Source organism: Schistocerca americana, chromosome 3, assembly GCF_021461395.2.
Source record: "Schistocerca americana isolate TAMUIC-IGC-003095 chromosome 3, iqSchAmer2.1, whole genome shotgun sequence".
NCBI classification, from domain to species: Eukaryota; Metazoa; Arthropoda; class Insecta; order Orthoptera; family Acrididae; genus Schistocerca; species Schistocerca americana.
In genome coordinates this window covers 254811565-254837985 of record NC_060121.1, presented here as the reverse complement: position 1 = coordinate 254837985, position 26421 = coordinate 254811565, and the positions used below count along the sequence as shown (strand labels likewise).

At 47.3% G+C, this 26421-nt stretch overlaps 1 protein-coding gene across 1 annotated transcript in view; it reads right to left on the bottom strand.

Annotated features, from left to right (window-relative positions):
* LOC124606003 (dynein beta chain, ciliary) overlaps positions 1-26421 on the bottom strand; it is an 809537-nt gene that overhangs the window by 698330 nt on the left and 84786 nt on the right. Inside the window, exons 7-8 of the mRNA XM_047137965.1 lie at positions 13458-13610; positions 2669-2880 (exon numbers count right to left, since the gene is read on the bottom strand). Coding sequence (XP_046993921.1) covers positions 2669-2880; positions 13458-13610 — 365 coding nt within the window. The remainder of the gene's footprint in view (positions 1-2668; positions 2881-13457; positions 13611-26421) is intronic.

Sequence of the window (26421 nt, the reverse complement as noted above, 5' to 3'; positions counted from 1 at the left end):
CTTATCTCAAACTACTCAGTGTAGTATGCTAGACCGTCTGAATAATTTTGTCACTAAAATCTTGGGACACCTTTCAGTTTGCTCACGGATGGAGACGGAAATTGATTTGAGCAGGATTGGAGAAGAAAGTTGGCTGTGACCTTTAAGAAACTGTCTTGGAATTCGCCTCTAGTGATCCAGGGAAACCAGAAAAACTTGAACCAGAATGACGGAAAGTGGACTTCAGCGCCACTGCCCCTAAACTGCTGTGCAACCTCGCTCTATCGCAAACGCTCCGCTTTTATGCTGTATACATGGACGTTCAATAAGTAACGCAACATTTTTTTTTTCTGAAAGCAGGTTGGTTTTATTCAAGATTCCAATAGACCATAATATTCCCCTCTCTTTTGGCTACAAAATGCTATTTTTCAACATAATCTCCATTCAATGCAACAGCTTCACACTACCTTACCGGAAGGGTTCGGATGTCGGCATGGTACCGATCTACTAGTGGATGTCGGAGACAACGACTTGGTGCATCTATAACCTCCTATCATCCTATGTCTGCTTCCCGTGCAGTGCATCCTTCATTGGGCTGAACAGGCTGAAATAGGAAGGCGTGAGATCCAGTCTGCAGGATGGAAGAGGAAGACAAGCCCAATGAAATTTTGTGAGCTCCTCTCCGGCGTACAGACTTGTGTGAGGCCTATTAGCAGAGACGTCCAGTTGTGCAGCGAGATGCTTGTGACCCGGCGATCACCTCGAATGAGAGTGTCTGCACGTTCCAACAGTGCAAGATTCATATCTGTTTGTGGCCATCAGGCACGCGAGAGATCGGACAAGTTTGCACGAACTTGTTGCGATGATGAGAGACTACTCGTCCAACGACTCACTGTGCTTTTGTTCACCACCAGGTCCCTGTAGACATTCTGCAAGCGTCTATGAATATCTGCAATGCTCTGTTTTTCCGCCAAAAGAAACTCAATGACAGCTCTCCGCTTAGAACGCACCTATGTCACAGACGCCATTTAAAGGCTGCTTACAGCGCCACCATCTAACGGAACTTAATGAAATTTTAGGGGCTGAAGCGAGAATATTCGATGATGTCCTGCAACAAATTCCGCATTTTTCAATCGAAATCTGCCGAGAAAAAAATGTGTTTCATTACTTATTGAATGCTTCTTGTATATTGTAGATAAGAATAGCTATTACAAAGATTTTGGAAAGGAATTTTATTTAATTTTATATCCATATATTTTTTGCATAATTATTTTAGGCATCTCAGTTATCTACAAAAGAAATAAAATATAAATAATAGGTTATGACCTGATTGTTTTCCCCCACCTGCTCCTTTTCCTCGAACATATCCGTGTCCTCTACACCTCCCACCGCCTTGATCCTCCTCATCCCCAGGTTGCTCTCTCCAACCCCCGCTGCCACACCTTCACTGTTGTGTCCCCCCTACCCTCCACCTCTACGCTCTTCATTTCCTTTCCCAAGATGGCTTCCATCGGCTCCCCCTCAGGGATGATGCCTTCTCTCTCTCCATTTATCCCTCCTATCAACTCCAATCCTCACCTTCCGCTCCCTTCCTCTTTACTTTTCCTCTCCCCCCCTTCCATCCTTTTTCCCCTCTACCCTCTCTCTGCCTCCCTTCTGTCCCCCCAAGTCCTTTTGCATTCCCCTCCTCTGCCTTTCCCCACTCCCTCTCGCATCTGCCCTGCACCCCTCTTATGAGTCTTTCCCTCTGTCGGTCCCCCCCCCCCCCACTTCGTTTTTCCTCTTCTCCCCCTTTTTTCTACCCTCATCTGTCCAGGTCGCCCCCATCTGCCCTTAGCTGTGGTGTGTCATCTTCGTGCCAACTTTTTAGTGGAGTGTTTTAAGTGAGTGTTAAGTGTTGTGCGTCTTTTCCGAAGTGTTGCGAACAGAAATCATACAGTCGCTAGGTGTGATTTTTTTATCTCTCTCGCGAACAGAAACCAGACTGTCGCCGTTGTTTTCTTTTAATTGTCTGTCTACTATTTTACCTGTCTGCTTCCTGTGTGTTTTATTAGCATAGTCAACCCTTGTTTTATGTTTTAACTTCCACAATTTTCCGCCATTTTACAATTTAAGTCACCGTTTTATCGCTTGCTTTTATTGTTCATTGTCTTCTTCTTATGTTTTAACAATTCTGTAGGCTGAAGAGCGGCGCACTAAGCTGTTGCCAGGCCGCCCCCTTGGGGGGAAATCTAAAATCAATAAAGGAAAAAAATAATAGGTTGTTTCAACATAAATGTTTTATTTTGAGAAGCATACTTTTCCATGGTGGCACTTTTACGTTAACTCAATAAACACGTTATTTCCAAGTAACGAATGCGGTATTACCAGTTAGTTCTGTCTCCCATGTTTTATGTATATTCACTGACGGTTCCGTAATCATTTGTGGACTAAACGTTTTAGGGAAGACATATTAGAGAGACACCACAGTGTATTGCGATGTAATGCAGTTGATTACCGGTTTCCTCAGTTACTGGTATCTGCAAATCTGTTCAGCCTGTTCACAGTGTATTTGTATTAAATCGCAACTAGGACTGCAATAATGAGTTATCAATCTTGCTTTCACTTTACTACATATGAAAACACCCCGCTCTTCACCGCACTTGAGGTCGCCACTCGGAACTCGAGAGCAGTAGGGCAGGCGACGCACCTGCTGTATGAGGAGGTTGCAGATCTGCTTGAGCAGCACGATGATCTTGGCAGAGTTGCAGTAGTAGCGGGAGTTGGCCCACACCAGGCAGACGACGTGCATCAGCGGCTTGAGCAGCGGCTGCACCTCCGAGAAGTCCGTCTCCTCCAGCGCCGTGAAGTGCTTCTGCAACGGCTTCAGATACAGCACGATGTCCTTCGCCTCCGCCAGCGCTGCAACCACCAAAGCGCCGAACGTCTCAGTTAGTTTTTGAAACGGTCGTAGTCTGAAATGATGCTAAGCACGTTAGTGTAGTTTAAATACTGGAAATGATGTTGTACTCAACAGTTCGAAGACTGCTTTGATGCATGTCTCCACACTGGTCTATCCTGTGCAAGTCTTTTCATATCTGAATAGCTACTCCAACGTACTTCGATTTGAACCTTCTATCTACGAGTGAGCCGTGGTAAAAATTGCTGTTTTGAAGAGCGCGCCGCAGGGCGTAGTGTGAAGCAGTCGCCCTTCGTTTCTGGCGGTGGCACCGCTGAGCAATCGCAGCTTTGGTGTCTCCCTCTGGCGGGAAAGGGGAAAGGTTGCCTGTTCACGAGCATTTAAGGGGCGCTATGAGCTCGCCAGTCGGTCAGTCTGGGTCAGTTGGTCAGCCGGGTCAGTGTGGGGCAGTCAGTGTCTGTCTCTCGTCCGGAGTGCTAGTATGCGTTAGGCCGCCAGTCTGCTCGAGTTTGCTCAGGCAATGGTCATCGGCAGTTGGATCGATCAGTTGGTCGGTCGCGCACTGAGACACAAGATGACTTGTCCGTCTTGAGCATCGGCGCATGTGAGGCCGCCACGTGAGTCCAGTGGGCCGCACCGTATAGCGAGGGGGTAGTGGCTTCGCGGCCCGCACGAGAGCAACAGGAGCCAACCCACGACATCGGTCTGGCCGGTGCGAGCTGCGGCGCCGTGAGACGGGAGATCGGCGCGCCTTCCTGCGTCCGTTGAAGCGGCTGGCAGCGGACGGTTCGGGAGAGCGATTTGGGGGTGCTGCGCCAGGTCTTCGCCAGAAATCGCAGTTTGTTAGAAGCTAAGAGATTCGTGACATGTTGTTTCATTTACTTGTTAAATTCTACTTGTTTTCTTGGTCAGTCTCTCGTTCCCAGCTTGCTCGTCTGTATCCCGTCCGCACTTGTTAGGCAGTTAGTGTCTGTCTGTCGGTAAGCCGTACGTCAATAGCTGCCTCTGTCATGTTTGTCGGATTCGGTGTTAACGAACTTATTGCTTGAAGTGTAACGGCCGAATTCCTGAAATATATTTTTATCTTGCCTATCATCCTGGAAGGCGGCATATGTGTAATGTAGAGCAAGTTTGGCCAACCTTGTATATTTTATATAAGACTCCATTTCATGGGTTTTTATTTAAATTGTCCTTTTAGTATATTAAGTTGCCACCCTTCCACCGTATGATCTTTTTTTTAAATCAAGTTGCACCTTCAGTGGCAAGTTAATCTTTTAATGTTAGTGTTTGTACCATTTCCATCCCTCCTACGGGGTGCATAGTTTAAGTGCTTGTGTGAGTTGTTAAAATTTTTAGTTTAAAGTAATCTGGTGTGTTGCAGATTTGCACCAGTGTAGTCTCTCAGAGGTTGTTGTGAGCGATCGTGACTACGGCCGTGTCAAAAGGGAGTGCTAAGGTTCTCAGCCCAAAAGCTCATACTGTCAAAAATTTGTTCTTTCTGCCTCTGAATAAATTGTAACTTGATATTTAGAGGGTGCTTTCTGATTATAATTTTAAATCTGTTAAAAAAAAAGCTTTTAGGAATAAAATTTTCATTTGCTGAAAGAAATTTAATTTGTTTTCATCAGTTACCCACTGGCAACTACTTCCACGCTCACATAGTGTGATTAAATGTGTTAATGTTCTCGAGCAATCGCTAATAAATAAAGTAAATTCTTAAGAAAAAGTTTTGAAAGTAAATTCACGGTTTAACAAGGTGTTTATAAATTAGTTTGCACAAAATTAACCTTTAATTGTGAAAGTGGTTAGAAAATGATAGAAATGTTTGATATAAACTGGTCCAAAATTAAAGCAACAAACGGAAATTTAGGAAGGCTGCTTTTATTTTGCCACAAAACAGTATAAACAGGTGATAGTAATGTAGAAACAATGTAGAGAATACAGAACGTAAATAACTGCAACATGCATAACGGAAGAAAAAAATGTTCTTGGATTTTTACAACTTAACGGATTTGCGCACACAATCCGACAACTGATTAACGTGCTCAGTATGGCGTGTAACCGCCTCTGGCAACAATACGACAGGGCATGCTGTGAATGATGTCATCAGTCTAATTTTGAGGCAATAACGCCCAATCTTCCTGCAGGGCCGCTCGCAGTCTTGGAGAGCGGTTGGTGGATGCTGAAGTGATGCAAGCCATCTCCCTACTCTATGAGGTCGAGCATTATCGTCCATCAGCAATCTTCAGTACGCTGTCTGGGCCCGCAGAACTTCACAACAACCGCAAATAAGGTCTCAAGATCTCAATGTCTCAAGATACATGACAGCATTTAAATCTTGCCGATTGACCCTTGCAATTTCATGAACAGGGGTTTGAGTGTAAAAATAATTGCTGTCCACACTATTAGCGACCCTCCTTGATATCGGCCTTTTTCAACAATATTTTGATCCATAAACCGTGTTCCACATTCCCTACAGATGCGAATCCATCGAGAATCATTCTCCACACTATATCGGCACTCATCTGTGAAAACAACATTGGCCCACTCTTCGATCGTCCAGAAGGTATGTTGATGTCTCCGCTCTTATTATGCGTGAAGCAGTCACCCTCCGTTTTCTGGCGGTGGCGCCGTTGTCACAATTGAAGGCTTCGGTGTCTCCCTGTTGCGGGAAAGGGGAAAAGTGGGCTGTTCGCGTGGGTTTAAGGAGTGGCTGTATGGGCTGTCGTGGAGATCAGAGGGTTGGATCCCCTCATTCGAAGGCGTCAGATTGCAGAGCCTGGGCTACTCTCAGGCTGGAATCTCCGTCTTCGAAGATTGTGTCCGTCTGTCTGTCTGCCTGTCTGTCTGCCCGTCTGCCCGCCGCTTACTGCTGTAGCTGTTCGTTCGTCCGTCCGTCTGTCCGTCCGTCCGCCTGCCTGCTCGCTGTCCATCACCGCCGCTACCGCTGCTGCCTGCTGCCGTCCGTCCGTCCGTCCGTCTGTTCGCCGCCGCCGCCTGGTCGCCGCCAGCAGGTGCTCACCGCCGCCGCCGCCGCCGTCGCCACCGCCGCCTGGTCGCCGCCGCCGCCGCCGCCGTCGCCGTCGCCGCCGTCGCCGTCGCCGTCCGACCCTGGTCTTTGGTCGTCTTCGTCTTCCTCCGTCCTCGTTTTCCTTCGTCTTTTTCTTCGTCTGTCCCCTGTTTGTGTCCTTTCCTTTTCGTTCTGTGCGTTATTGTTTCTCCCTGACGTCATGTCCACCCCCACCACCACCGCCACCGCTACCACCATCGCCATAGTTTACACTTCCCCTTCTGCCGCCTCCACCACTATAACATGGTGTGCCCAGTCCCACCCCCCTCCTTCCATCCCACCTCTTCTCACTCTCCCTTCGCCCTCGCTCTTTGTCGCCCCCTCTCCAGCTTCTTCCTCCCGCTCCTCTCGATCTGATCCTTTCCCCCCACTCCCCCAGCCTGTCACTGCAGCTCCGGCTAGGGTGGTGGCCCGTCGGGCCACTGTCCATGCCCAGCTCTCCCCGTCGCCTTCGCCATCACCGCCGTCGCCGTCACCGCCACCGCCACCGTCACCGTCACCGTCTCCGCCGCTAACTGCTTCGTCCACGCCGGGACCTGGGCCTTCCCACCACCTCCCTACAGCTCCCGTCCCTCTTGTCACTACCCGCCCTTCTGCCGCCGTTAAGCGCCCTAGTGGCACCACCACCTCCTCCGCCCCCAAAAAGGCCCCACCCCGTCCTCCTTCCCCCCCCCCCCAGGGTGCCATGGATGTCTCCCCACCCGGCCCTGCTCCCTCCGCCTCTTCCTCCTCCTCCTCCCCCCCCTCTTTCTACAAATACCTCCTCTCCCGTCCCGATCCTTCCCTTCTTGAGGCCCGGAATCTCTCCCTCCTCCTCCTCCGCCAACACTTCCCTGGTGCACCTATCTCTCTCCTCACTCCCAGACGGGATTCCGTTCTCATCTCCTCCCCCAGCCCCACCCTCCATACTGACATCCTCTCCCGCCTCCCCATCACCCGTTTTGGCCCCAACACCTCCCTCACCCCTGCTCCTTCCCCATCTCCTACCCGCCAACCCCAACCCCCGCATCACCCACCGACCCTCACCGCCATGATCACTTGGCTCAGTCCGTCGATCACGGAGGAGGAGGTGTTGGCGGAGCTCAAAGCGCATCCCCTGCTGGAGGTGCGGGCGGTCCGCCGCATTTTCAACTCGGCCGGCCCCACCCGCCTTATGCGGGTTTTCTCCGAGGACGCCCCCTCCATTGACCGTCTCCTGAAGGAGGGTGCCCTCCTCTTCAACCAGCGTTACAAGGTCGACCCCTCCCGTTCCCCTCCTCAATCCCTGCGCTGCCAGAGGTGTCTGTGCTATAACACGCACCCCACAGCTGAGTGCCACGAGGCCCCCACCTGCCCGCATTGTAGGCAGGCGCACTTCCTCAGGCAGTGCCCTAACCTCCAATCCCCTCCTTCCTGCAATACCTGCAATCTCCCCCATCCCACCTACTCCCAAAAGTGTAAAGCCCGACCCCCTCCGACCACTCCTGAACTCACCGTCCCTGTCCGTCCTCTGGACGCCCCCACCCCTCCTGGAAATTCCCTTCGTCCCCCCCCCCCCCGCCGCTGAGGACATCATCCGGTTCCTCAGCATCGTCCTCCAGAATGTCCATCCCTTTCAGCGCCCCCACACCCTCCAACAGGTATCCTTCGCCGCCCGTTCCATTTTCCACCTCAAAATGTACGCCACCTACTCCAACAACCAGGCCCATTTCACCTTCTCCCGCCTTGACACCCTCGTCTAAATCCCTGTCATAGCGCGACAGCAACGTATCCTTTTCAACAACATCTGCTCCCTTCCCGCCAACAAGAACCTCTTCCTGCACACCCTTGCCACCCACCGCGTGGATGCCTTCCTCCTTAATGAAACCTTCCTCCAACCCCACCACTCCATCCACACTTCGCCCTATCTCCTCCACCGCTCCGATAATCCCCTCCCAATTGCACGTGGCGGAATAGCCATTGGTCACCACTGCCAGATCCCCGTTCGGCTCCAACCTCTCCTTCCCGACCCCACCGTACACCTGATCCTTAGTCTCTTCTTCCCCGGCCTTACCGTTACCTGCGCCATCATCTATGTCCGCCCCAACGCCCCTATTCCCTTCGACTTCCTCTCCCGCATCGACCATACCTTCTCCTCTTACGTGATCGCCGCCGACCTCAACATCCATAGTCGTTCCGGCGCCCAGTTACGGCGGTGGCATCGGTTCCTCTCCTCCCTTCATGACGACCTAATCCCCATCCCCCAGCACACCCGTCCCAAATCCAATTCCACTCCTGATGTTATCCTCTCCTCCCCCAACCTCCTTGGCCGCATACCGGTGGATGTCCTGGAGCCTATTGGTAGCGACCATCTCCCCGTCCTCCTCACCGTTTCAGACGGTCGTCGCCCCCGCCCCGACCCTCGTCATGACCCTCCCCCTAAGTATATCCATGACTATTCCCGTGCCGACTGGAATGCCTACCGGGATACCCTTTCCACCCAGGTCGATAGCCACCCCTTCACCTACCACCACCCTGACGATGTCACCCATGCCTCCTCCTTTCTCCAGCAGACCTTGTCTGAGGCCATGGAGACCCACGTCCCTACTGTCGCCATCCACCCCCACCGTCCTACCTTACCCCCACTGGCCATCCTCCTCCTCCGTGAATCCCGTCGTCTCTACCATGCCTTCCTCCGCACGTGTGACCGGGACACACTACGACGCCACCGGCAACTCCAGCGACACATTCGTAATTTGCTCGCAGCTAAGAAACGCCGGGACTGGCGACAGACATGCACCCGTTTAAATGCTACCCTACCAATAAACTCGTCCACGTTCTGGTTGGCCTTCCGTCGCCTTACCGGAACTAAACCCTCCCCCTATTATCCTCTTCTCCATGATGATCACCCTTCCCCTGACACCCTTAGTAAGGCCAATCACTTTGCCTCCTACCTCTCCGATGTATTTTCCATCCCCAATGATCCCCAGTTCGATTACTCCCTCTTCCCAGATATCCGCGATCGAACTGACACCTCTGTCCCTCCCCTCGCTCCTGGTTTCCAGTACTTGGACAACATTGCACACACGGAACTCAATGCCCCTATCACTTACACAGGATCTCATTGATACACTCCGCACAAAATGCAACACCGCTCCTGGTCACGATCGTGTCACCTACCGTCACCTTCATGAAGCTCCTGTCTCTTTCCTCTCCACCCTGGCCAGGCTCTACAATATAGTCCTGTCCACCGGTTACTACCCCGACCTGTGGAAAACCTCCCGTATCCTCATGTTCCTTAAACCTGGCAAACCGCCGTCCGCCGTCTCCTCCTACCGTCCCATCAGCCTTACCTCGGTCTTCAGCAAGGTCCTGGAATCTATCCTCAACCGACGCATCCACCAGCATCTCCGCCAGCACCGCCTCCTTCCCGTTACCCAGTGTGGCTTTCGACCGTCCTTCTCTTCCGATGACCTTCTCCTCCACCTCACTCATCTCCTTTCCGAACAGCTTAATTCCCGTCGCTCCGCAATCTTCCTCTCCGAACGTGCATATGACCGCGTATGGCATTCCGGTCTCCTCTTCAAGCTCCAAACCTTCGCCCTTCCCATTATCTACGTCCGTCTGATCGGCTCCTTTCTCTCCCGCCGTCCTTCCTATGTCACCATCCATAACACAGATTCCTACACCTTTTTCCCCTCTTGCCGGTGTGCCCCAAGGCTCCGTCCTCTCCCCCCTTCTGTACCTTTTGTACACGGCGGACATGCCGACGCCGTCAGCCCCCGTCCACCTTCTCCAGTTTGCCGATGACACCGCCTTCCTTGCCCTTGCCCCCACCCTACAGCGCTCCCAACACCTTCTCCAATCCCATCTTGACCAGTTCACCACTGGGTGCAACCAGTGGTTGCTCAAGGTCAATCCCTCCAAAACCCAGGCGATCATTGTAGGCAAAACCACCCCTTCCTTCCGCCTCCTTGATTTCTATCTCACCATCTATGGCCGTCCTATCGCCCTCACTCCCACCCTTAAGTACCTTGGCGTCACCCTCGACCGTCGCCTCTCCTAGACTCCCCACCTCTGGACAATCCAACCCAAGGCACGCTCCCGACTCAGTCTCCTCAAGCTCCTCTCTGGCCGTACGTGGGGTCTGGACCCCTCCACCATCCTCCACACCTATAAGTCCCTCATCCGCCCTATCCTTTGTTATGCCCATCTGGCTTGGATCTCCGCCCCCCCTACCTTTTATAAATCCCTCCAAATCCTTGAACGTCATGCTCTCCACATCGCCTATCGCATCCGTCTCCCCTCCCCCACGCGGATCCTGTACAATCTCATCCCCTTCCCACACCTCCTCCTTTTCCTTGAAAGGATACGGATCCTGTACACCTCCCGCAAACTCGATCCTCCTCACCCGCTCGTCTCCCCGATCCTCTCCCACCCCGGCCCGCTGCCGCACCTGTATTCGCACGTCCCACCCGGTCTCCATCTCTCCACCCTCCTTACCCTCTCCCAAGGTGGCTTCCGCCAGCTCCCCCTCCCTGATGATGTCCTCCTCCCCTGCATCTACCCCTCCTATCAACTTTGATCCTCCCCCCCCCACCTCCTGTGTCCTTTCTTTTAGGCACCCTCCCTCCCTCCCTTCCCTTCCCTTCTCTTTCCTTTCCCCCCTCCCTCCTCCCCTCTCCCCCGGGCTTCCCCTCCCCCTTCCTCCCTCCCCTCTCTCCTTTGCCCATGGCATCTCTGCTCTCCCCTCTCCCATTCCCCTTCCCCTTCCTCCTCCTCCACCTCCTCTCTTGGCAGGTCCCCGGACTCGTACACGCTCACTTAACATTCGCGCGCCGGAGATCATCGCCGTCAGTGTTTCGTGTGTGTGCCTTCGTTTGTGTGTAGTGTTGTTCGCCGTCACGCCACCACCGTTCACGTGCCGTCGCCATCATCCATGTTATGTGCACCGTGTCGCCTCGTGTTAGTGATGTTTCTCGTCCAGCGTGAACGGCTACATGTTTTTTCGATTTTTAGTGTCTACATTTTTTGCCCACCGTTTTTACTGTCTACTCTGTGCCACCTTTATGTACTACTTGTTGTCAAACTCAAGGCTGAAGAGCGGCGTATTGTGCTGCTGACAGCCCGCCTTTGTATAAGGTGTTTAAAATCACAATAAAGAAAAAAAAAAAAAAGCTGTTGTGGAGAGTTGGCAGTCGGGGCATCAAGAAGCGACTTCTCTGCCGGTGCTAGAGGGACAGCACGCAGACCGCGGCATCAGCGTAAGCGACGCGAGCAGCGGCTCCGTGGTATGGGGCGTTAACTGCTCGACGCGAAAGGAATCTTCCTGAGCGTGGGTCCGCAAGGGGCCTGATCTGCAGTTCGGCCGTATGCTGTCGGTCGGCGAGGAGGTTCTGAAAATCGGCGCGCCTTCCTGCGTCCGTTGAAACGGCTGGCAGCGGTCGGCTCGGCAGAGCATTTGGAGGTGCTGCGTTGGTTCAGTCCTGGGAGTCGTAACGTACCAGAAGTTGAGTATTGATTGTTAACAGATTTTATGAAGTTTAATTGAATTCAATTTATTTATTCTTGTTAATTATACCAGCCGTAGTTTTTGGGGGTTTCCCGCCATTCATTCTCGTCTGCCCACCCGCGGCAAGGTGGTAATATTAGAAAGGGTGGTCCGTTTGTCCCCTTTTGAGGACGAAAGGGGGGTGGGGGAGTCAGAGTAAATCTGTGGTTCGGATTGCTTCTTTCTCCTTACAGCTTACCTACGGGTTTATTCGACTGTTAGCCTCTGCCATGTCTGTGAAAGTCTAAGGCACCAATGGCTGTAGTGTTTAAAATGCGAGGCACTAAGACCTGATCCATTCTCTCGCCTGCCATAACTGGTATTACTAGAGTCACATGTAAAAGGTTCTCTAAGAAAGAAGAAAAATTTCTTTTGCCTCGTGGTAAGAACGAGTCAATTGCATAACGAATTCCTGCTCATCTGGAAGCTGTAACTTACGTAAATTTGTGTTTATGTATATTTGGCTATAATTAAGCAAGGTTGTTAATGTACGCCGTAGTGGATTTTTGATATTGTTTCTAGTCAGCAAAAACTGTTGTGTGTTTTTCCAATTCAATAGCTTTTAAGGCTTTTACTCAACGTGCTTATGTGTTTTATACAGGTAGTTGGTTATTAGTATGTTTCCTTGCCATGCAAATGTTCGCCATTTCATTGCGGGTAGAAATTGTTGCCTTGAAAGGAGAATGTTGTAAAGTTCGCAAGTCCTACCTGGCGAGCGTGTGTGTTTGCCGTAAGTTAACTGGCAGAAATTTGTAAAATTTGTTTTTTATATATTTTGGAAATGTTAATGTTATTAATTGTGAGTGTCCCCCCGTGTGCATGACTCATGGGATTTGGTATTTCTATTTTGTGAACTTTTGTAAACAGGATTGGCTTTATATGTTGCAGACAAGTTAGATTCTGCGTCATTTAATGAATGGAGTGAAATTCACCCGTAATTTAGCTGAGCTTGAAATATTATACAGCGTCGCGTTGTGTGCGTTAAATTGCTTACCTGTACTTGCCTTTTACTGGCGTGAATTTTTTTATAATAATTTAAAAGTCCTTTCCTATCGTAAATTGTCACTTATTTGTTAAATGATTGTTGTTTTTTTAAATATCGTAAAGTGTTGCACCAAATTTGAATAAAAAGCGTTACTGAAAATTGTGTGTAATTTCACCAGTTATTCCTTGGCACGTACTTCCACTTTACATTTTGTGTATTTATTGAGGTTAATAACCTTTGGTGAACCAGTAGTAATTTTACGGTTCAACAGTCACCATTAGCACATCTGAAAACGTCTGCACACTTACTCGCTGCAAAGTACTCTGACATGCACCAACACACCTCTGCGTATGTGGACTGCTGCCAGCGCCACCGTGCGATGACCGCACGTCAGATGCACCGCATGGTCATACCCCGAGGTGATTTAAACCCGCAAACCGCCCACCGGAGCTTGTTTCACCATGTATCAGCATTATCCTTAATTTATGAGCATGACTGTAACTCCAACTATCATTCTACATTGCCGGCCGGTGTGGCCGTGCGGTTCTAGGCGCGTCAGTCTGGAACCGCGTGACCGCTACGGTCGCAGGTTCGAATCCTGCCTCGGGCATGGACGTGTGTGATGTACTTAGGTTAGTTAGGTTTAAGTAGTTCTAAGTTCTAGGCGACTGATGACCTCAGAAGTTAAGTCGCATAGTGCTCAGAGCCTCAGTACCCTATCATTCTACATTGATAGTCTGTTACTTCCCGTCGCGCGGCCATACTCACGTCGGAAAGCTTTTCACATGAATCACCCGAGTACAGATGACAGCTCTGTCAATGTAGAACCCTTTTGTACCTTGTGTGTGCGATGCCACCGCCATCTGTCTATGCGAATATCACTGTTCCATGACTTTTGTCACCTCAGTGTGTGGTACTGCTAGAAGTAGACAATAACTTGTACATCGGTTAAACTGGTTGCTCTAGGGCGTCCTCAGAAAATGGAGCATTGCTGCTGCTTCTGCTGCTGACTGACCTGCGACGATGTTCCTGAAGATGGTCTTGAAGCAGGGGAAGTAGGCGCTGTCCGTGCGCTCCAGGATGACCGCCATCTTGCGCACTCGCTCGTCCCTCAGCTGCTCGTAGATGTGCTGGAGATTGTCCAGCCGCTTGTTCCAGTACGTCATCTCTGGAACAGGCACAATTTATTTGTTGGTGTACGTTGTACGTATCACACAGCTGTCATCTTCTTACATAGATGCTACATCTGACGTTCAGATTATACAATTGCTGATGGCAGACCCTGCTACCTACCACATTACGGCAGCAATTATAATTCTGATATTAGGTCGGTGCATAAGTTCGTATTGTTCCTCTTTTGCATGTTGGTATTCCGTTTGCTATGGGCTTGTTTATCGATTGCCATTCTTCATTTATAGTTCACTGTTGCTATTTCACTTCTCATATTGTCATTTTGTAATGTGGAGATAGTGAGTAGAGCTGTGAACGTTAGAAAATGGAGTGCCAAGTGGAGAAATCGGAGCATTTCCGACCTATTCTTCAGTTTGAGTTCAAAAGAGGAGAGACACTGGCGGAGTCAGTTAGAGACATTTACAGCGTGTACGGGGAAAATACCGTTGGACAGAGCACGGCAAGAAAATGGTTACCTCGTTTTAATGAGGATAGTTTTGACATTAGTGACCCACCATTTTGAGGAAGATCTCCGGGGTTTGATGAAGACCGTTGAAACGCACTGATCCACAATGATCCACGTAAGTTTATTAGAGAACTGGAAAATGTGATGCACAGTGATCGTTCCATCACTCTATGACATGTGGAGTTTCAAAAATCGAGTGTGTGGGTACCGCATCACAAAAATCAGCTTGTGACCATATATGCATGTCTGCTTGCTCGTCCTCAATTGGCTTGTGAACAACACCGACAATTCCTATCCTGTATCATTACTGGTGAGAAATGGTGCCTTTATGGTAACGCGAGTAAAAGAACGGAATGGTTGAGCACAAACAAAGCACCAGCTCCCTATACAAAGACCTGCGCGCATCCACAAAAGATAATGTTACGGATATGGCGCAATAGAGACTGGTTGGTCTACTACGAATCGCTTCCATGAGATGTTACCATGACTGCTGACATACACTATCAACAAATGAGATGTCTCGCAGTTGCTATCCAAGAACACCGACCAGGAATACTGCGTGAAGTGATGTTACTCCACGATAATGCCAGCCCGCATTCTGCTAGATTGAAAATAAACACACTACAGGCGTTGAGTAGGGAAGCTAGCACACACAATACTCACCTGATCTTCCGCCCTCAGATTTCCAACTTTTCCGCTATCAAACAACTTTCAAGGAACTTCCTTGCCGGAGAAAATGTTCTCCGAACAAGGCTCGAGGAGTTCTTCGCCTCAAAACCGGGACGCTGATGACCTTGCCGTTGGGCGCCCATAAAAGCCATCCAAAACCAGGTGATTTCTACAGCCGCGGAATCACACCAGCGTTGGCAGACTGTTGTGAATAGTGAAGGAGGATATACACTACTGGCCATTACAATTGCTACACCAAGAATAAATGCAGATAATAAATGGGTATTCATTGGACAGGTATATTCTACTAGAACTGACATGTGATTACATTTTCACGCAATTTTGGTGCATAGATCCTGACAAATCAGAACCCAGAACAACCACCTCTGACGCAATAACGGCCTTGATACGCTTGGGCATTGAGTCAAACAGAGCTTGGATGGCGTGTACAGGTACAGCTACCCATGCAGCTTCAACACGATACCACAGTTCATCAGGAGTAGTGATGTGACCAGACGTTTTCAATTGGTGAGAGATCTGGAGAATGTGCTGGCCAGGGCAGCAGTCGAACATTTTCTGTATCCAGAAAGTCCTGTACAGGACCTGCAACATGCGGTCGTGCATTATACTGTTGAAATGCAGGGTTTCGTAGGGATAGAATGAGGGGTAGACTCACGGGTCGTAACACATCTGATATGTAACGTCCACTGTTCAAAGTGCCGTCAATGCGAACAAGAGGTGACCGAGACGTGTAACCAATGGCACCCCATACCATCACGCTGGGTGATATGCCAGTATGGCGATGACGAATACACGCTTCCAATGTGCGTTCACCGTGATGTCGCCAAACACGGATGCGACCATCATGATGCAGTAATTAGAACCTGGATTCACCCGAAAAAATGACGTTTTGCAGTTCGTGCACCCAGGTTCGTCATTGAGTACACCATAGCAGGCGCTCCTGTTTGTGATGCAGCGTCAAGGGTAACCGCAGCCTTGGTCTCCGAGCTGATAGCCCATGCTGCTGCAAACGTCGTCGAACTGTTCGTGCAGATGGTTCTTCTCTTGCAAACGTCCCCATCTGTTGACTCGGTGATCGAGACGTGGCTGCACGATCCGTTACAGCCATGCGGATAAGATGCCTGTCATCTCGACTGCTAGTGATACGAGGCCGTTGGGATCCAGAACGGCGTTCCGTATTACCCTCCTGAACCCACCGATTCCATATTCTGCTAACAGTCATTAGATCTTGACTAACGCGAGCAGCAATGTCGCGATACGATAAACCGCAATCGCGATAGGCTACAACCCGACCTTTATCAAAGCCGGTAACGTGATGGTACGCATTTCTCCTCCTTACACGAGGCATCACAACGTTTCACCAGGCAACGCCGGTCAACTGCTGTTTGTGTATGAGAAATCGGTTGGAAACTTTCCTCATGTCAGCACGTTGTAGGTGCCGCCACCGGCGCCAACCTTGTGTGAATGCTCTGAAAAGCTAATCATTTGCGTATCACAGCATCTTCTTCCTGTTGCTTAAGTTTCGCGTCTGTAGCACGTCATCTTTGTTGTGTAGCAATTTTAATGGCCAGTAGTGTACTATTGATAACTTAAGTCTGTTGTGTGTATCTCTTGTATTTATTACACTTATGGAAAAACGCTGCGAACCTGTGCACCAATCGAATACATTGTCGAGGAAAAGAAGGCGAAACAGACATTCTTATACAATCTTCTGGTTGTACGATGGACTGTATAATGTGAAGATTAAGCGATAAGCTGATGTATTTATCCCTGACGGTCCATGGGGTTAGTATAGAAGCCCGCTGTGTAAGCAATCTCTCACTCATGGTGGGTTGTCACAAAGTTTTGACTATTATTTAGGTGGTGGTGGTGGTGGTGGTGGTTAGTGTTTAACGTCCCGTCGACAACGAGGTCATTAGAGACGGAGCGCAAGCTCGGGTTAGGGAAGGATTGGGAAGGAAATCGGCCGTGCCCTTTCAAAGGAACCATCCCGGCATTTGCCTGAAACGATTTAGGGAAATCACGGAAAACCTAAATCAGGATGGCTGGAGACGGGATTGAACCGTCGTCCTCCCGAATGCGAGTCCAGTGTGCTAACCACTGCGCCACCTCGCTCGGTATTATTTAGAGAACATTAAGTTACGTAATTACTTTTTCATACGTATGCAGGTACCTGTGTGGAGTCCTGGTACACACTGAAATCCGCGTGCCACATTACCATAGCACACCGCTAGAGGAGCCATAGGAAAATGGCCCAGCCCATCGACAAAATGCATTGTCGTGCGAGGATTAGATTTCTGCATTTGATGCAAATGTGCAGTACCAAGGCACGACAACATTGCAATGGGTAAGTGACTCAAATGCTTCCAATATAGTCAGACAAGTCTGAACTACGAAGTAGCAGAGCATTCCTTTGTTGAAAGGTATTGGTGCTCAAAGCCTTGAGCAACAATATCAAGGCGATAGTGGAAGAAGTGGAAATCAGTGATGGTCCAATTTCAAATAACTTATCGTAACTTTGAACATGGCATAGGTGGCAAACCACTGGGTTTCATCACTGCTCGCATTCATTCAAGAAGCTCGCTGATCCAACACAGCAGTGGAAATGTTGGAACTGTGCCAGACCAATTCAGGTGACTTTTTCAGTCCCCTTATCACCATGGACGAGTGTAGCGTGTATCAGTATGACTCCGAAGCAAAGAAACGAAGAAAGCAGTGGAAACGTGTGGATTCGTCACAACAGAAACAGCCGAAGGCCCAACCATCGTCAGGCAGTATGATGCTGGGTGTTTTTTGGTACAACCAAAGTGTGGACCTAATGGGCAAGGTGTCACAGGAGTGTGCTACCCAAGTCCCTGAACCAAGGTATGAAGGTTTTCAAGAGGAAGAGTCACGGAAACTGCCCAAGGGGGTGTTTTTCCTACACATTCTGCACAACATACAGCCACACATGCTGCTTCGTTCATATGTCACATTTTGCCTCTTTCCCCGTATTCTCCTGACATGGTACCCAGTCAGTTGTTCTGATTTCCTCGGACGTCAGAGACATGACGTGTGACGCTATTCCAGAATGTTGAAGAGATAATTTTCGAGTTGCAACATTTCGTGAAGAGCCAAAACGAAGACTTCTACAATCAAGGTCTTCTCCAAGTCAGGCGTCTATAGGAGAAGTGTATCACATTGAACGCGACTACGTGTAGAAGGGCTTGCAGCGTCACCAAATTTCATGGTTGATGCTTGATTTTTTGAGGTGATAGTCGAAACGTTATGAATACTCCTCGTACGTGCCCACGTTACTATCTCTTGATGCAAAATTCAGTAGTTTTGTTGTTAGATTTGTGAAATTTTCCAAGACTAAATTAGGTAAAACAAGCGCGATAAGTGAAAGGAAGTTTTTTATATACCATCGTTCAACTGAAACCTCATCCGGATTATTTTTTATGTAAATGAGTTTGTCTTATTTCTAAGCCGAACGAATAAAAATAAAACTGCCAGTTTAGATAAAGCGTACCCCCCGGAACCTGAAAGCAGTACGAAAGCCTTGTACGGAGATAGCGTTGACATCAATGAAATTTTGTTTCTTTTATAATGGTGCATTTTATGCAGCAATTCAGGTTAAATTACAGTGAGCCGTGCTGCGGATTGCGTTGGTGCTGTTGTAGATTTCTGTCCTCTGTTGGAGTCCAGACTGTATCGTTTAATTGACATGGTTGCGGTTGTTTGTATTCTTCTTGTGCTGACTGGCGCCACTTGGTTTCGCAAGTGTTGCCTGTCGGCTAGTGCCAGCATCGGCGTTATCGATATGTAGTAACTGTGGCCCTATCTTTGGGGTGAAGTCGTTGTGCTTTCGGGTCGCGTGAGTGGGCAGTTCGGTTGGGAACTCCGGAAGATCCAAGAGGGCAGTGCGGGAACACGCCGGGGCCGCTGGCGGCACGCATCCACTGCCAGATGGAAGGGCTGTGGTCGCGAGGGTACACGACCTAGTCGTCAACCTGATCCAACAAGCTTTTAAGCTGAGTGGATTTTAATCCTAGCAGTGAAACCACCACCATCGTGACATCTCGCAATTCTCCATTGACTTGAGTTCGTGTTGCTGTTCGCAGTGTCGCCGAGACGAAGAACAGCGAGTGGAGTGCTTGGGGAAGGCGGATCTAATTAGCTTTCCTCGACTTCTTGTTACTAATTGCTGCATTCTATGTGTTACTATTTGTTAAGTTCAACCAGCGGTATTTTTCCTGCCTGGTGGCCGCTAACGCCCCAGTTACCTGCCCTGGAGGTTAGTGTATGTAACGGCAGTGTACGTTTCCTCGCCTTGCCGCTGCTGTCTGGTAAGGCGTGTAGTTTTGACAGTTTCCTTGATTTGTGGGTCGGTTGGTGTTTCTTCTACTCTGGTAGTAGTGGTTCCTTTTTCCTTTCGGACGTTCTAAACACAGCATTCTGAGGACGTTGCGCTGACCGCCGGTTCCGGCTTTGGCGTGGTGTTCCACCGTTGCATTGGTTATCGGACGTTAGGTAGCTCCTGCAGATTATCATTCGTCATTCGTTAGACTGCCACTAGTCTGAGTTACCATCTTGTGAAGTGAATGCAACTCTTGGCTGTCTTTTTCATCAGTGGCGAAAGTGTTTGGCCTGACCTACTCAGAGGTAGATTGCTGGAGCACCGTCTGTGACTAGCCCTTATGTTTTATCATTGTGTTACTATGTTATTATTGTGTTACCAAGTTACCATCATTTGTCTCACCTGTTTGGTGATCAGTTGCTTGTCCTTTTGAATTAACCTTGTTATTATATTTGCTGTTTTATTGTATGTTTCTAAATTTTTTTTAATATAATTGCCATTCGTGGCGTTACAGCAACTATCACTTTGTCTCACCTGTTTGGTGATCAGTTGCCTGTCTTTTAAATTAACTTTTGCTATTGCCTTGCTGTTTGACAGTATGTTTGTTAAATTTTTTCAGTAATTGCCATTCTTGGCGTTAAAGGTCTTCAGCCGTGACTGTCGCTACTTGTCTTAAAATTCTAATGTGGCAATTGTATTTTAGCAGTTAACCTTTAAGACCTTGTTTTCAGTGTTTTAATAACTGTAGTTTGTAAGTTGCAACAAATTAAACAATTCGTAATTTATTGCCATTAAGGCCTTCAGCAGTGAAACAATTCTTAATTTATGGTCATTAAGGCCTTCAGCCGTGAGTGTCGTTAGTTGTCTTAAATTTTTAATTTGGCAATTGTATTTTTTCAGCAGGCTTTAAGACTTTCGTCACTTGCCTTTTATATTCTAATAACTGTAATTGTAACTTGCAGCAAGTTTAATCAGTCCTTAAATTATTCCCATTAAGGCCTTCAGCCATGAAACAATTCTTAAATTATTGCCATTATTTAATTTGTTGTTGATTTTAAATAAATTGTGTGCGATTAAAAGAAATGCCAACCAATAGTAACTGATTACGTCCCCGTCCACAATCGTAACCTAATCCTGCCTTCCTTGACCACCAGGTCTCAAACAGCTTCATTTGTGTGATAATCACATTCAGAATATTTACGTGACTTCGATATAAATAATTTCTGCATAGCCCTAAGAGGATTAAAGAGAATCACTCGTAAAATTGCTAGTTTTCATGTAGTGTACGCAGAGGTTTCTTGCGCTGATTGCAATAACATAAAGATTCTATTATGGTGCTAAGTATTGCCGGTACGCAGTGATATGTCAAATACCAACTTTATATGTCCGTTAATTTGACTTACGGTGCTTGTCAAAGTAGTCATGCTTTGTGCGGTTCGCTCAGATGGATAAACTGAAATACCGCTATGACCTATAACTTTCTTTTACAGGATGTATCACCAACAGAAGTTCAATTGAAATATAAGGAGACATATAAAGAGACTGATTCATCATTTACATGCGATAAGAAATGGACAGCCATATTCAGACGTGCAGTAGTTCTCTTGAAATATATCTACGCGATGCATATCCCAAAGCCAGAATCAAAGATGAAAATATCGAGAAAGATATGTGTAAAATCTTCCACGTCCAGTGTCAATTTAATTAAAATCCTTTTGGACAGTAGCCCGCGTCAGTTTGAACCTAAAACCACAGTAAAATCAGTGTTTCGACAATCTTTGTAGTCCACTACGTCGAATGACACTATTAGTAATTTAAGTAACATGGCCATTGGATTGGGAAATTAGGAAGAGGGGAGGTATTTATGGTCCAAATGTAAGTAGCTACGGAGGTTACTTGAAACTGACGCCAGAACGAAAAGTTAAAGTAAGATGGCATATTGCAACTGTGGCAAAATGAATGGGACTCTTCAGGCACCGGAAGAAGGACATACAATTTATGACTAACATCAGGGAAAGAAAAAAATGAGATTTCCTCAGCGGTCGAGTGGAATGATACACTACTTGACTGATCATAGCCCGTTTGCTAAGCATGTGTATAAAATTAAAATGCAGATTAATGATAGTTGCGCCTGCGTCAGTGTAGGCACCCCAGAGCATACATTGTGGGACTGTGTGCTCTACGAGATGCAGCGGGTAATGGTCTTCAGGCATTAAGGGCGCTGGATCCCCGAGCAGCACTGGGGAACGAGTCAATCTGGTGCATCTTGGACGCTACTACAGCCGCCGTATCCAGGAAGGAAGGACAAGGAAAACTTCACAAGGGACTCAACCACATGGCAGTTGACTGCCATCCTGGGTAGACGAGATACTCTACAGAAAGAGAGAAGAATCTAGGTTGCGTTGGTGCAAGTGATCACGGAAGCATGAGTTCTAAGACGTTACAGTGAAATGTGAAATCACTTATAATGTGGAAACACAGCTGACGTGCTGTCCTAATCCCGGCGAATTCAGTAGACAATGGCTGCCGACCAGGGCAATATGAGGGCGAATCCAGCAGCGGAATTTATAAAGTACCAGAAACAGATATTTAATCCATATATTTCTTACTATGCAGAAAACCCGACTGAATGACCTATGTTTGCTTTCTAGATAATAAGGTGTCATGTGAAGAACAAACAAATATCTTAGCAGTGGTCTTCTTCGGGGTCACAAAACTGGTGTCACAACCGAAATGGAAAGATATATAGGCAAAAACCAGAAACCAGTACCCAATAGTTACGTTACTCTGAATAGAACCCCTGCAAAGACAGTCTAAAAGTCAGCTTTAATAGTAGTTTTTAAATCACAATGGTCAACGCCAAAAAGGATTGTATTCAAATTCATAGTGTTCTATTAGAGATGTACAGATTAATGATTTATGAAATAGCTACGACATAGTCTCATCAGGATAAATCGTACATTAAACAAGAAGAACTCATGATGAAAAAATCTTATGGCAGCTGACCAATTGTGTAAAAACTCCGGACTCTGTTGATCATTCAAAAAGAATCCAACTTCTTTGGTGATTCGGTTTGCTACTGTCGATGAGACATGGGTAGTCTGTTCCATGCAAGAAGCCAAATAGGAAATAAAGCAGTGGGTCGAATCTGACGCAGTTGCACGAAAAACGCGAAGCTCATGTCGGCTGTCGAAACGGCTGTGAGGAGTGTTTTCAGAGATCCTTCTTACCCGTTACCTTACATAATATTAATCACTAGCGAAAACTACTTGGAGGAAATGGTTAAGAAGAATCCTGGATTGCAAAAGAAAAGAAAAATCGTCTTTAATTAGGACAATGCACTTGTCCAGAAAAGTGCTTTGGCAGTTGCAAAACAGAGGGACTTTATGTAAAAACTGTTCGAGCGTCTATCTATTCAACAGATTTGTTAGTCTCTGAGTTGCAACTATTCCTAGATCAAAAGAAATTTGTCCCTGGAAAACTCTTCGAGTCTATATCGCATCCGCAGGTATGTATTTTGTCGACTTAACAAAATACTATATTGTGGTGTTTCTTGATATTTTCAACTGTGTTTGCAGTTTGTGGGCGTTTTTCGATTGGCTCAAATTCAAGAGAAGTGAACCTGCATTTGAATTTAGTCACCCATTTATCAAGTGCTGAATATGATATGACAGACTCCTTACAAACTTTCGCCAAGTTTAGGTGAACTTCCGTTGGCAACAAACTGTTCCAAGCAAAGAAACTTATGCCGAGAAAATAGTTCTTCGGCGTACGGCTGCAACTCCGTGATCAATACTTCGGCAGTAGGCCATGTCGCCATTATCAGTTGCGCAACTGACGATATAAACATAGTGTCGCTTGCTAAACTATTGTGCCCCTTGGACACGGAGATAAGGCTGCACATCAGGTAACTTATATGTACATGGTTGCTCTGCAAATCACACTTAAGTGCCTGCCAGAGAGTTCATCGAAACATATTCACAGTATCTCTATTATTCACTCTCGAATTTCGCGTGGAGAAAACAAACACCTATATCTTTCCGCTCGAGTACTTGATTTCCCTTATTTTATTGTGACGATCGTTTCTCCCTATGTACGCCGACGCCCACAGAATATTTTCACACTCTGAGGGTCCGCAGCTCGTGGTCGTACGGTAGCGTTCTCGCTTCCCGCGCCCGGGTTCCCGCGTTCGATTCCCGGCGGGGTCAGGGATTTTCTCTGCCTCGTGATCACTGGGTGTTGTGTGATGTCCTTAGGTTAGTTAGGTTTAAGTAGTTCTAAGTTCAAGGCGACTGATGACCATAGATGTTAAGTCCCATAGTGCTCAGAGCCATTTGAACACTCTGAGGAGAAAGCTGGTGATCGAAATTTCATGAGAAGATCCTGCTGCAACGTAAAACGCCTTTGTTTTAATGATTGCCACCCCAATTCGCTTATCATATCCGTGGCACTCTCTCCCCTGTTTCGCGATAATACAAAACGAGCTTCTCTTCTTTGATCTTTTTCGATGTCCTACATCCATCCTGTCTGATACAGACCCCACATCGCACAACGATACTCCAGAAGAGGGCGGACTAGCGTAATATAAGCAGTCTAGTAAAACTGTAGCATCGCAGTCTTTGGTGATCGTTCCAATTTAAGTTATTTGTAATTTTAATCACTGTATTTCGTTGACTTTATAGTCTTAAGACTTGTGTGAGTGTGATTTATCGTGTGACGGAAATTTAGCGGTTTCTTTTTAGTGCTCGTAAGGACGACTTCACACATTTCATGATTTAGTGTCAATTTCCAATTTTGCACCATTCAGATGTCTTTTCTAAACCGTTTTGCACTTTGGTTTGATGTTCTGATTACTAAACGATAAACGACGACATAATCTGCAAACGATCTAAGATGGCTCCTCTTATCGCCTCCTAAATCGTTTATGTACGTAGATAAGGATCAGCGGAGAGTCTATAACGCTACCTTGTGGACCACTTGGAATCACTTCTGTTATACTCGATGACTTTCCGCCAGTTATTATCTTAACAGGAAATCATGAATCCAGTCGCTTGACTGTGATGATATTCCATAAGCACGCAATTTGATTACAAGCCGCTAGTGAGGTACGGTGTCAAAAGCCTCCTGGAAATCTAGAAATACGAAATTAATTGGAAATCCCTCGTCCATAGCACTTAGCACTTCGTCTGAATAAAGAGCTAGTTGTGTTTGACAATAACGATATTTCCTAAATCCATACCGACTGTGTGTGAATAGACCGTTCTCTTCGAGGTAATTCATAATGTTGTAACACAATATATGTTTAATTTGCTTCACTACTTCGAGGATATCTATTAAGTTACTAATGTTAGCAGCTGTTCTTTATTCTAGTTCTGGAATATTGAATTTGTCTTCTTTGGTGAAGGAATTGCGGAAAGCTGTGCTTAATAGCTCTGCTTTATCAGCACTGTCATTGACAGTATTTCGAATCCTATGGCATAGACAAGGCATTGATTGTGTCTTGCCGCTAGCATACTTAACATCCAGAATCTCTCTGGATTTTCTGCCAGTTTTCGAGACAAAGTTTCGTTGTGCAAACAGTTGTAAGGATCTTGCGTTGAAGTTCGTGTTAAATTTCGAGCTTCTGTAAAAGACCACCAATTTTGTGGGTTTTGCCTTCTTTTAAATTTAGCATGCTTTTTCGTTGTTCTGCCGCAGTGTTCTGCCTTGTTTTGTGTATCATGGGGGATCAGCTCCGTCAATTGTTAATTTATCATAATATTAATACGTGAACACAAAAACTGAAGTACTGGTTTTTAATATTAATTGTACAAGGAGACCAATGATCCTTATACACTACAGAGCCAAAGAAAGTGGTAGACCTGCCTAATATCGTGTAGGGCCTCCACGAGAACGCAGAAGTGCCGCAACACGACGTGGCATGGACTCGACTAATGCCTGAGGTAGTGCTGGAGGGAACTGCCACCATGAATCCTGAAGGGCTGTCCGTAAATCCGTAAGAGTACGAGGGGGTGAATATCTCTTCTGAACAGCACGTTGCAAGGCATCCCAGATATGCTCAATAATGTTCATGTCTGGGGAGTTCGGTGGCCAGCGGAAGTATCTCATCTCGGAAGATTGTTCCTGGAGCCGCTCTGTAGCAATTCTCGGCTTGTGGGATGTCGCATTTTCCTGCTGGAATCGCTAAATCCGTCGGAATGCACAATGGACATGAATGGATGCAGGTGATCAGAGAGGATGCTTACTAACGTGTCACCTGTCAGGTTCGTATCTAGAGATATCAGGAGTCCCATATCACTCCAGTTGCACACGCTTCACACCATTACAAAGCTGCTGATACGCAGGGCCCAGGGATTCATGATGTTGTCTCCACACCCGTACACGTCCATCCGTTCGATACAATGTGAAACGAGACTCGTCCGACCAGGCAACATGTTCCCAGTCATCAACAGTCCAATGTCAGTGTTGACAGGCCATGGCGAGGCGTAAAGCTTTGTGTCGTGCAGTCATCGAGGGTACACGGGTGGGCCTTCGGCTTCGAAAGCCCGTATCGATGATGCTCCGTTGAATGGTTCGTACGCTGACACTTGTTGATGGCCCAGCATTGAAATTTGCAGCAATTTGCGGAAGGGTTGCACTTCTGTCACATTGAACGATTTCCTTCAGTCGTCGTCGGTCCCGTTCTTGCCGGATCTTTTTCTGGCTGCAGTGATGTCTGAGATTTGATTTTTTACCGGATACTTGATATTAACGTTACACTCGTGAAATGATCGTACGGGAAAGTCCCCACTTCATCGCTGCCTCGGAAATGCTGTGTCCCATCGCTCATGCGCCGACTATAACACCACGGTCAAACTCACTTAAATCTTGATAAGCTCCCTTTGTAGCAGCAGTAACCGATCTAACAACTGTGCCAGGTACTTGTCTTATACAGGCGTTATTGCCTATACCGGTTTCTTCGGCGTTCAGTGTATACTTCGGAAGGTACTTTACCCCAGATGAACACAATGAAAAAATAATGTGTACCTGTAGCCGTTAAGAGTGGTAAAAGGATGTAGAAGCTTTTACATTCATAACACTGATGTTTTATTCTCTATCACGCATTAAAATCTCCAATACCTGAACATCTTAAATTGAAGAGCTCCCAACTTCTGTCTTGCGAATCGATGAAGTGTTATGGTAGAAATGACACACGGAAGTTATAACTTTTTCTGAAATGGTATTCTAGAGGCTTGCAAGTTGACACGGTTTATTTGCAGTGTAACAAGTATACCGGGCAGCTACAATGCGACAACTGCTAAGTCGATAATGTTG